This window comes from Ursus arctos, unplaced genomic scaffold, assembly GCF_023065955.2.
Source record: "Ursus arctos isolate Adak ecotype North America unplaced genomic scaffold, UrsArc2.0 scaffold_14, whole genome shotgun sequence".
Taxonomy (NCBI): Eukaryota; Metazoa; Chordata; class Mammalia; order Carnivora; family Ursidae; genus Ursus; species Ursus arctos.
The window spans coordinates 9,094,088-9,106,247 of NW_026622808.1; the positions used below are offsets into that span (position 1 = coordinate 9,094,088).

The following is a 12,160-nucleotide window of genomic DNA, read 5'->3' on the forward strand; positions in this document are numbered from 1 at the left end:
CCTCTTGCCCTTCAGTGTCTTTTCCACGGAGCTGCCAGATGTATACTTTACAAACATGCTTCTTCCCTTTGCTCTTCTCCCCTGAACCTCTGCTAGCTGATCACCTGTTCAGGACACACTCTAAGTCATTGAGTCAGTCTTTCTGAGCTCCCGCCGCACATATTCCGTGGTACAAACTACTTTCAGTGAGGCTGAGCTTCTTGGTCTGGTCTGCCTTGGCTATATCCTGTCACCCGGTTTTATGTTTTAATAGGAATTTCTTTATCCCTCCTTTTGACCTTTAAATAGTCTTTAAAAGAACATCAGAGACCATCGAGGTCTGAATTTCATACCTCGTTTTACGGTTTCTGACGCGATGGCCGTGACTTTCAGGGCCTGGGGTTGGTTACGTGTTCTGCTCCAGAGTTTCTGTCCTGTTTATAATCCTGTGCATCTTTCTCCTTTTCTTTTTGTACCGCTTTCTTTTTAGTGCCTTATTTTGTGTCTTGTTTGTTTAGTGCATATTTATTGTCTTTGTACCTGTTTCCTGAAGGTACGTAATGTCTTGCGCATGTGTTCAAACACTGAATGAAGTCTAATTGGAACGTCAGGATCTCAGAGACCTACTTTAACATTTCACCCTCCTGCCATGTGCCTTGGGGAAGATAAAGGTGACACAGTATCGCTCCCATTATCAGTTCCACAGGAACCCGGTATGGGAGCCAGTTTCCAGACAGTTCGAAGTGAGCTCTTGAAGCACTGAAATTGAATAATGTATTGCACGTAAACATTTTTGATTCCCCGTCTTTGGCAGGCACAGGGTCCTGATGATGACTGAACCTTGTTTTTAGATGACATAGTCATGTTTGTGAGACTGAGTCATCTTTGTAACCCCAGACCTCAGAAAAGCACCCACCCCGTGGGAGACACATACGTTGGAATGATTTCTGACCTGCTACCCTGCCGTACTTGCTGTGGGATGCTAAACTGAACTTCCGCGTTTGGACTTTCTTGGGGTTTTTTGTGTGTTTGTTTTGGTTTTGTTTCGGTTTTTGGTTTCTTATTTTCGGCCGGCACGTCACTTACCTCTTACAAAAGGGAAGCGTAAAATGTGTAGCTTCGTGACAGCCTGTGATCTCATTTTTGAACGGAAAAGCGAGGTAGATCTAAAAATTCATTGAGGTGCATAGTTATGACTTGTCTACTTGACTGTATACAAATTAAACTCCATAAAATGTGAAATCGAGATTGCCTGGCCTTGGTTTCCTCCCCCTTACTAAGACCCCTGTGTTTCTGCCTCCTATTGCCTTTTTGTCATGTGGTGGCAGAGGGAGGCTGGCCTGGGAGCATATACCAAGGCGGGGAGGCCTGGAGGAGGCCAGGGTTCTCTGCGCCCTGAGCTGCCGGGACTGGAGAGCTGGGACTGGAGGGCCGACAGTCTGAAGCCCCCAGTGGTCAGCGAGGGATGGGCAAGCAGTGACTCTGCTCTCAGGCCTGGTGTCAGCTCAGAACTAAGGCAGACACCCCCTATCAGTGAGGGGAGGGGTGCAGAGCCTTTCGCCTTTTGTCCTCCCCGCCCCCCCCCCCCCCCCCCCCCGCTGTGGGAGGCGTGATCTCTAGGGAGACTGCAGGGGGAACAGCTCAGGACGTGGTTCTGACCACTTAACTTCTTCTGGCAGGCCTGCGTTCCCTTGTTTGAGCGTTAGCAACTGCTGTGTTCAGAGTCGAGCGGTCTCTCGAGTGCCTTCTGGTGGCAGCTGCCCAGGGTTCCCGCCTTTAAGAACACAGCTGTTGCTGAGAAGCCCCTCGTGTCCCTGGCGCTGGACACCATCAGTCCCCAACCTCTTTAGTGTCCTCCTGTCTGGAGATGTGGTCACCCAGGTCCCCTTGAGTAGAAGGCCTGAATCACGGTGCCACGGGGTTGCCCTTTCCAGATGCCTCGGGCCCTCCTGCCACGATCCTCAGGGGCAGTTTTGCACCCTGTTCTCAGAAATCATTCTTAGTGAACTGAGAAAACCCCTCCAAATCAAAAGTGCTCTCAGTATCAGTTCTGATCAGGAAAGGTTTGTGTGTTCTGGACTAATGGCTCTTAAAAATTATCGGGGACACATGAGGTGCCCAGCTGGGTCAGTGGGTGGAGCACACGACTCTGATCTCGGAGTTGTGAGTTCGAGCCCCACCTTGGGTGTGGAGATGACTTGAAAACAAAACCTTTAAAAAAAATTATTGAGGCTTCTCCCTGAAGAGCTTTTGTGTGGGTTATATTTATCAGAACTCACTGTATTTGAAATGATAGCAAAGTTAAAAAATATTTATGAATTCACTTAAAAATAATAAACCATTGATTCTTTAAATGAATTCATTTAAAATAAATGTATAACAAGGTAATGTAAATAAATTATCTTATGTTAAAAAAAAACTATATTTTCCAAGGCAAAAAATTTAGAGAAGTTTTACATTTTTGCCAATCTCTCTAATAACCACCTCTTCAGATCATTGAAGGCCCCTGTTCCAGGCACTGTGTGGTTTCTGGCTGTGTGATATATTCAGGGTTTTTTTTTTAACACTGTATTTTATTTTTTTTCTAGACTTACTCTGGACTCTTCTGTGTAGTCATAAATCCTTACAAGAACCTTCCAATTTACTCTGAGAATATTATTGAGATGTACAGAGGGAAGAAACGCCACGAGATGCCTCCGCACATCTACGCGATCTCTGAATCTGCTTACAGATGCATGCTTCAAGGTAACTCGTGTTAGGATCCTAAATACGCAGTTTCTTAAACCTAGGTTAGTGTTTTTGTATGTGCCTCAATCTGTTCTCCAAAGGGCTTTCAGCTTAAAAAAAAAAAAGATTAAAAAGAAAAGTAGTAAATGTTTATTGTGGGAGAATTTTGAATTCTTACGATGAGAATGGGCAGTGTGGTCATTTTCTGGAGGAAGGTATGATTGCCTTCATAACTACTTCACGTTCATTTCTTCATTAAAAAGCATCTAGTTTTTATCCATATTTGCTCTGCACCACAAGCCAGTGTGATGAAAGCTCTCCTGCACTAGGTATTAGAGCCCACAGGAAGAGCCACGGGAGGGACAATAGAAAGGGTAGCAGCTCTGCCGGGGAAAAAAGGTCATAAAATATTTGTCTTAAAACAACAAAAGTTGGAAAGCACAGAGCAAGCTGGTTGATCTCGACTGTTCCCCTTTGGACGTAGGATGAAATATAAATTGGAAGAGTCATTCCTTTACATCATGACTTTAGACACCACGGTTTATGGAGGGACGTTTTCCTGAAAACCAGAACGTAGCGGGTTTGAACCCATTTCGCATTTTTGCTCGGAAAGACCATTAAATGTGGGCCTTCCTGGTGCCGTGTGAGATCTCCTGTAATAACGCTCCCTCTCCTTTCATCTTTTAAAAAAGAAACTGGATGAAGTAGGACAAGACCTATCGGTTCTTTTTTTTTTTTTTCTTTTAAGATTTTTTCTTAATTCATTTGAGAGAGAGATTGAGAGAGTGGGGGTAGAGGCAGAGGGAGAAGCAGGCTCCCCGCGGAGCAGGGAACCCCATGCAGGACTCGATCCCAGCACCCTGGGATCATGACCTGAATCGAAAGCAGACCTTCACAGACTGAGGCTCCCAGGCGCCCCAGATCTATCGGTTCTTATAAAATAGTTGGGGGGTCTCCAAGGAACGGGATACCCTACACCGGCCGCTCTCGGAGTCTGGGTCTGAATTTGAAGCGCAGCGTGAGGGCAGCGTGGGGGCAGCGTGAGCGCTGCATGGGGGCAGCGTGAGGGCAGCGTGGGCGTGTGACGGCAGCGTGGGTGCCGCGTGATGGCCGCGTGAGCGCTGCGTGAGGGCAGCGTGAGGGCAGCGTGAGCACGTTCACCAAGTGCAGTGCCCATCCCCCACTTGTAGTCTGTTCAGACGTGCATTAGACCAGATCCCTTGGCAAACCGGAAGTACTTCAGACCTAGAGGAGCGTCCTCGATGGGAAAGGACAGGTGAATATCCAGCGTCCGTTCAGGCTGGAAAAAAGATGCAGTTTAATACCCTTCCTTAGTTTCAGAGCCGGAGACTCCTACGCAACAGCTCCAGCTGTGGTGAGTTGCTGGTCGTGGGGAGAGGACGGTCGGTTTCTTTGCTCTCGGTTCTGTCTCTGCGAGGAAGAGTAAGCTATGTATGTGCAGAAAAGTGTTTGTGTGAATGAGCAAACTCTGCCTTATGTGGGAGGGGAAATTGGAGAAAGTGTACTCCTTCTGCAGTGGAGTCCGTATTTCCTCATCAAAACGAGTGCCTTCTCCCAGTCGAGATGTTGACCCTCTCTGGTCCCTGAAGTGTTGCCTAGAAGGGGCGTTTCCAGAAGGCGGGGGCAGAGCCACACGCCCAAGTCTACCTTTTCAAAAGGGGAAGAGGCTTCAGGCCCCTGAGCTTCACATACCTGCCGGGAAAGAGTCTAGAATCTATTGTTAACAGTCTGAGGACAACACGAAAATATGGCCCGCGTTCCTTTCGCTCAGTGGGAAGGGAAATTACAGCGGACGGTGTTAACAGAATCAGGACTTCGCCGTGCCCTTCCACGGTCTTCCGTGAGGTCCTCGTGGCCGTTTGTGGAAAAGGTGCTGGGAGGTGCTGGTTGGTGAGGGGGGCTGTCCAGGTTTGTCAGGGTGTCCCCCAGTGGGTATCCCGTTGGGACATTTTTGTCAGCATACTTGGAGATGCTTGACGCGTGCCCATAAAACGTATAGATGATGTGAAACTTCAATGCAGTAAATACATTTGATGAAAAGAAACAGAATTGTTTAAATTATCTCGGCAGGTTGAATGGAAAAATTGAATCTAACAAAATAGTTATCAGTGATTAAATGTTAAGGTCCCATTACTGGGTTGCCAGACCAGCTAAATGCGTCCGGAGCGGGAGGATATGGTTTACCAGCATATCGTATTGTCACCAGTATCATCATTAGTGGTAGAAGGAGCATGTATTGAATATTATTGTGTACCAGGCACTCGGCTGAATCTTTCATGTGTATGACGTAATCTACAGCAACAGTCCTATAAAGTCAAAAGAATTGTCCGTATTTAACTAGGCACAAAAAGTTAAAAACTTGACCCAAGAAAATGTAGATAGTAAGAGTTTATGAACTAGGATTCAAAATGAAGGTGGTGTGACACGTTCTTTTCCACAGTAATAAAATTCCATGGGAAAACTAAAAAGAGGGGCGCCTGGGTGGCTCATTTGGTAAGTATCTGCCATCGGCTCAAGTCATGGTCTCAGGGTCCTGGGATTGAGTCCCGCATCCGGCTCCCTGCTCAGCAGGGAGCCTGTTTCTCCCTCTCCCGCTCCCCCTGTTTGTGCTCGCTCGCTCTCTCTCTGTCAAATAAATAAAATCTTAAAAATTAAAAAGAATTAGTTGATAGTTTTGATTACATAATAATTGAAAGTATGACACAAAATACAAAAAACCCCCCTCTAAACAATTCCATTGCATTCTGCTCTATAGGTCAGGGGCTACGTGCTGATGTCCCACACGACACAGTTGGGTTGGGACACGCGAGCTAAGATGGTCAATGTATGGCTTACACTACCTACCAGAGCTGCTCCATGTAGGTTTTCAGTTACCAGTGTGAGCAAAGCAGCTAAACGCCACTGGGCCTGTGAAGAGATCTGTAGCTGGAGAAGGGACCAGAGGAGAATTCAGAGCATAAGGTCCCACTGAACGGAGTTTGCTTCTTTAATGCATAAAACAGAAGAAAGCTGACCTTTTCCCCTAAGTTTGGATTCTAAGGGGGTTCCATATAAGTGAAATGCAGAGTGTGTCTGGCACGTAGTAGGTGCTCAGAAACATTCATTGAACAAATGAATGAGAGTAGAGTTCTTGGACATAAACTTGATGGCAAAAATCGCAAACTCCATTCTCGTTAGATTTATACCTAAGTAAAATACATACCTTAATGTAAGTAAGTGTTCCACGTTTTTAGGATTAAATGAAATTTTAAATTTAAAAATTTCCAGTCGCGCACTGTCGACGTATGGAAACATTTTTAAAGTATATGTATTGGCATTGTATCTTACAACCTCGCAAAACTCACTTATTCTAGAAGGTTTTTTTGGTCGAATGTTCGGGATTTTTTGTGGAGACCATCATGTCCTCTGCAAATAGAGACTTCGTTCTGTCCTTCCCATCTTATGCTTTGGATTTTTTTCTGGCCTTGTACTGTTGAATAGGTGTGGTGACAGCAGACGTCCTCACCTCATTCCTGGTCTCGGGGACAGCGTTTGGTTTTCTGCCATTAAGGATGGTGTCACTGTATGAGTTGTTTGTACGGGCTGTTTACCAGATTCACGAAATTCTCTTGTATTCCAGGTTTGCTCAGGTGTTTTTAAACCCTGAATGGATGTTGAGTTCTGTCGAATGCTTTTTCTCCATCTATGAGATGACTAGGGGATGTTCTTTGTAGATACGGTGACTTAGATTGTTTGCCTTTGGACGCTGAATGAGCCTTGCCTCGCGGGATAAATACCACCTGCTCGTCACGTGTCCCCATCTGTATATATTGCTGGAGTGGGTCTGCTAGGCACGTCATTAAGAATTTTTGTGTCCTTGCTGATGACAGATGTTTGTCTGCCATTTTCTCGTACTGTAACATCTCTGTAGTCACAGTGTCAGGGTAAGGCTTGTCTCTGAGAATGTGCTGGGAGATAGTCCTTTTCAGTTTTCTGAAAAGCTTGGTATGATTTTTTTTTTCCCCTTAAATGTTGTGTAGAATTCACCGGTGAAGTATGTTTTCTCTGTGGGAAGATTTTTTAATTACAAATTCAGTTGTTTTTTAACTGAGGTATCATTGACATTTTGTGAGTTCCACAAACTCAATTTCTTTAATAGATAGGGGGCCAATCAGGTTATTTCTTCTCGAATGAGCTTTAACAGTTTATGTCTTTTTAAAAAGTTGTCCCTTTCATCTTAGTCGTCAGTCTGGGCTTTAGGGTAGTTATTCTCAGATATTGGTAATTTGTGTCTTTTTCGTGTCAGTTTGCTTAGAGGTTTATCAACTGTATGATTTTTGTTGAAGAACCAGAACTTGGTTCCTTTTTTTTTCTTTTCCCTGTTGGCCATTTCATTGATTTCTGTTCTTTCTCATTTCTTTGCATCTATGTAACTTGAATTCCATTTGCTGTTTTTTAGTTTTTTAAGGTAGGAGCCGAGGTCATTGACTTGAAACCATCTACACTGCTGGAATATGATTTAACTCGGCGTGGATTTATTGAGGACCTGCTGTATGGGATTCTTGGGAGGTGCTTTGGAAAACACTGAGCTAGGAAAGGAGTCTGTAGTCTTCAGAAGGCTAGTTGCATTTTTGAAAGTATAATTGTTTCCCTTAAATATCAGTATGAGGCTTTGGTTCTATTTACAGGTTTTTAGAGATTAAGGTCATTGTGCATTGTTATACTGCTTTAGTTGGCCCTTGAAGGATGACGAGGATTCATGAAGCAAAGGAGGAGTGGTGGGATCACCATTAGAGAGAACCTTGAAGGTGATCAAGCCCATACCTTTATTGCATGGATAGGGAAACTGAGGCCCAAAGCCATATAAGACCAGACAGACAAACATGGAGGATCAATAAGTGTGGCTAGCAGAGTTGTTCTGGTTTTGATTGGGCCGGCGGGGGGAAGCATGGGGAGTGAAGTATGGAGCAGAACTCAAGGGTAGGCGGTGGTTGTGTGGGTCTCCGACTTCAATGGTAATGAGCCCGTAGAGAGGCAGGAAGAAAGCCATTCTGAACTAATTAGGAGGCAGTTGAATTTTGGTTAATTCGTATGCATTTTGATGTTTCTAATGTGTGAACTAGTTTGGAAAAGCCATAAAAAACTTGGTGTACTGGAGTTCTATAGAAGTTGCTGGAGAACATAGGGGCCTGGGGGCTCCTATTTACAGTGAATAAGCAAGGACTTGATAAAATCCTGGTATCCTAGGTGAGGAAACTGAGGCCAGCAAGGTATTGGTACTGCATGTATAGACGAAGTGAGTGCAGCAGCGGGGGGGGACGAGCACAGAGGAGCCCAGTGCCCACGGTCTCACCAGTGCCCAGCGCTCAGCCACCCTCACGAAGGCTAACTGCCAGAGTGGGTGAGAACAGAAGACAGCTTGATCTCAGGCTGTTCTAGGGGGCAGGCAATTGGCGGTATTGTCTAACTCCAGAATAGGGTTAAAAAAAGGACACAGTGAGAAACCAGGAGGAGGAGGTCTGGGAAGCGTCCCCAGAGGGGCCCCAGCTGAGCTGAGCGCAGAAGAACACGTGGGGAGACACAGTGGCTGTGGGTCTGGGGAGAGCATGTGGAAGGAAGGGCATGGTGTGGCCCCTGGGAAAGTGAACCAGTAACCCCAGTAAAGGAGGCAGGGGTCAGCCTGGTTCTGGGAATGGTGCCTGTGCAGCCGGAGGGAGGGATACAATGGTGGTTAGCAGCTAGTCAGAGGTAAAGATGGCACTTTGTAGAACTTAGTGTATACACAGAATATACGCGTGCATTTGTTTATTTTAATATTCTGACAGAGTGAATGAACTCTTGATTTTTCTTTGATAACGACTGTTTACGCCTGAACCACTGTGAGACCCTTATCGGGTCCCCGATGGCAGTCACCTGAGGGAAAGCAGGCACAGCAGTGACCAAAGACCTCGCTGGGCCAGGCCCTGTGAGCACAGTCCCCATCTAAGCAGCGGTCAGCTTGGTTAGTGGTGTTGACAACACAGGTGCCAGAGGCAGACAGGCCCCAGCCCTTGCCCCTCAGCAGCTGCGGGACTTGGGTGGATTCCCCAACCCCCTCCAGGAACATTTCTCACCTGTTAAAAAGATACTCAGGCTCATGAGTGATTGCAAGTCCTACATCCCACACTGGGGGTTCGTCCGTGGGCTGGACGTGGGGTTGAATTTTACCTTTTTCTCTGAAAAATGGAGCTGAAGACTCAAATCGTTCATCACTTTAAAATCATGTTTGCTTTTTTCCTATGGCATGTTCTTTTGTGGTTTTGAAATGTATACGGCTTGAACTCGAGAAGGTGGTTAAACTTCATGCAGGTGTTTGTCCCCCTTCAACCTTCTCCATTTAGCGTGTGATTATGATTATTTTTTTGTCCTTTAAGGTCAAGTTAATAACAGTTCCTCTCCGGTTGTGGGTGTTCTAGAAGAAGCCGTTCTGAAAGGCAGTGGTTTCCAAACCTGACCCTGCATCAGAATCACCTGGGGAGCTTATTTATAGAGGGCGTTTCAGTCCCTACCCCCCTTGAAAATGATTCAGTGAGGGAGGAGCCCTGGGGACGCATCTTTGTAGGACTTTTCAGGTGAAGCTGATGCGCAGCAGGGCGTGAGCATCAAGGTTGATGAGGCACAGAAAGCCTTCGAAGCCCAGGCCGTTGTTTACCCCACAAGAGCACGGGACTTGATTTAGGAATATATAAGGGGGTGGGGAGGCGTTGCGGGAGAGGAGCAGAGTTCCTAACGTGATGTGGGCCGTGACTGCAACTTTATTATATCAAGTCTAAAAAAGCAGGCAAATGGTCACCTTGTTTTTTTGTTTGTTTTGTTTTGTTTTATAGATCGTGAGGACCAGTCAATTCTTTGCACGTAAGTAAATAACGTTTGGACTTGTTTTTGATTCTGTTGGAAACTAAAGCCAATTGTTTTTTGTTTTTTGGATTGGGGGAGGGGGAAAATAGAGCAGTAATTTTAAGAATTTGATGTGAACCTTGCAGTTATCATTTTAAGACTAAGATGATACAGGTTGCTTAAATTGGGGGTCACTGTTTGGCCGTCACACCGGGCGTCTCCCACATTTCTCAGTGTTTCTCTGTGAAACTACGTCTTTAGTTTACATGTGCACCTGGTGGCCTCCTGGACATTTCAGCAGCGTGTCCACATTACCTGGTACCCGTGACCGACGGTCATGTGTCTCGTGTGCTGAGTGCTAGAGCGTGGGGGAGTGAATGAAACCATATCCACGGCAAGACGCCATTAGAGTGCCTTAGAAAAGGCTCGTTAGACCAGCCCGGCTGCAGTGTGGTTGGAAAATGGATCGGAAGACCGATGCGAAGTCCGTCTGGCATTGCAGGCAAGAGCTGGTGGTGACTTCAGGCAGAGGTGTGACTGCGCCTGGAGGGGAGCAAGGAGACCTGCCGAGTGTGCAGGGGGAGTTACTGGAGGGGCCGAGGTGTCTGCCCTGAGTGGAGACCGTGGGTGTGGGTGAGGACACTGGCTGTGGAGTCTGCAAGCCCTTCTCAGCCGGGCGAGCTGCCACGCTGCCTGCCTGGATGTGGAGCCCAGGAGAGGGCTGCCCCAGGCGCTGAGACCTGACTGTCAGTGCAGGCCAGTGAGAAAGGCTAACCTCAGGAGGAGGGGAGGGAGAAGGCCGAGTGTGGAGCCCTGATGAAAGGCACATTCAGGGGTCAGGCAGAGGTGAGGGAGGCCGAAGAGGCAGGAGGGTGTATGTCCGTGGCCACGGCCAGCACAGCAGAAGCCTGGAGGCAGAGCGAGCCCCACGCGGAGGTCAGATAACACTTGGGAAACGATGGGGAAGTGGAAAAATTAAAACCCCAAACCCCAGGTGTAGGCCTGCTACTCTCAAATAGTGGGAGAGCGCAAAAGGCGGTGGTCGGAGACTGAGTTTTGCTGTTAGCGGTGGAGTGTTTACCGTGGGCGAGTTTAAATAGGGGGCTGGAAACTTCTTGTCTATGGCTTCTCTTTTTGATGATGTCGCAACTCTGGTATCTGATACAAGAGGGGAGAGGAGAGGTAGAAATAACGGCCCGGTCTGCTTGTTGTATACGTTTTCTCCTAGTGTCGTTTAGCCTTGGGGTTGTACAAGTTAGCTTTTCCCGAGCAGCCAACCACCCTGAAACTTCATGGCTTCAGATACTTCTCTGGGCAGTTGGGTCGGGCTCAGGTGGGCGGTTCCGCGGACCTGGGCCCACTCCTGCACCTGCGGCCAGGTGCGGGCTGGGGTGCCTTGCCTTCACGTCTGCGTATCCTCGCTTTCTCCTGCGGGCTGCCCCCGGCTTTTTACACCGTGGCAAGGTTCCAGGAGCAGCAAGACGGGGAGCTCCAGCGCGTGAGCCTTGTTCGAGTTCCTGCTCCTGCCACGTTTGCTGTCTTCCCAGTCCCAAGCGGGACACACGGCCAAGGCCGGGCTGGCTGTGGGAAGCGCTGCCACAGGGAGCAGCCAGAGCAGGCGGGAGACGATTGGGGCCGTTGCTGTAGGCAGCCCTCCGCCAGGAGAGCGGTGGGGTGGAACCACACCCAGTGCTCAGAACATGGAGCAAGTGCGGTCTCTGCAGGTGGGGGACCGCGGAGCAAGAGAACGGAGAACATTGGGAGAAGCTGTCGCAGTGGGGTACGGGCAAAGGGGAGCGGGGTGTTGGGAGGAAGTAGACGGGTCGGGACAGAGCCCTAGGGGTCTTGACGGAATAGAACAAATGATGTTGGGGGTACTGGTGTCAGAGCAGAAGAGTGGGCGGTGCGGCCACGGGAGTGAGTGGCTGGAGAGGCCCGAGGTGCTCACTGGAATTGAGGGCGCCTAGGGGCGGGGTCTAGGATATGTCCAGCATATGCGGAGAGGAGGGGCTTGGCCTCGCACACGCGCGCACGCACATCACGCATGCACACACGCGCGGGCGCGCAACACGCACACACATGTGCTGAAGTATCAGCCCTTCGTAAAGCTGAATGATTTCACCTAGAGGAGTGTCCTTCGTTCCCAGATAATATCCTTGCCACTCTTTTTGGAATAAAAAGTGCTTGCTTTTTTGAAACGAGTAGAGGTTTTTGTTTTTAGTAATCTCCCTGGGTGAGAGCAATCCAGAGGTGGGGCGGCAGGGGGTGGGGGTGGGGCTCTTTCCCCTGCGAAGGTCTGGAAACAGCAAGCAGGACTTTGCTCCTGACTCAGGTCTGGGGGGAGGGGAGAGAAGGGGTGGTCCTCACGGGGGAGGGGGGTCCTAGGGAGCAATCAGTGAAGAGGCGGAGAATGTGGGTGACTTTGCTCACTCTGGAATGGGGATCCCAGAGTGTGCAGGAGAAACGGGGAGGGAGGATAGTGGGGCTTGGGAGAGAGGACAGTGTGGGAGCAGACTGTAAGAATGCAGAGTGACCCGAGGAGCCGATGTCTTGGGCACTGAACAGGGACAAGGATGGC

The 12,160-nt window shown here is 48.2% G+C and overlaps 1 protein-coding gene across 11 annotated transcripts in view; it reads left to right on the plus strand.

The window, feature by feature from the left end:
- MYH10 (myosin heavy chain 10) overlaps positions 1-12,160 on the plus strand; it is a 123,749-nt gene that overhangs the window by 17,947 nt on the left and 93,642 nt on the right. For all 11 annotated transcript variants that reach the window (XM_044391734.3, XM_057311324.1, XM_057311325.1 and 8 more), the window contains exons 3-4: positions 2,568-2,724; positions 9,573-9,600. In XM_044391734.3, the coding sequence (XP_044247669.2) occupies positions 2,568-2,724; positions 9,573-9,600 (185 nt within the window). The remainder of the gene's footprint in view (positions 1-2,567; positions 2,725-9,572; positions 9,601-12,160) is intronic.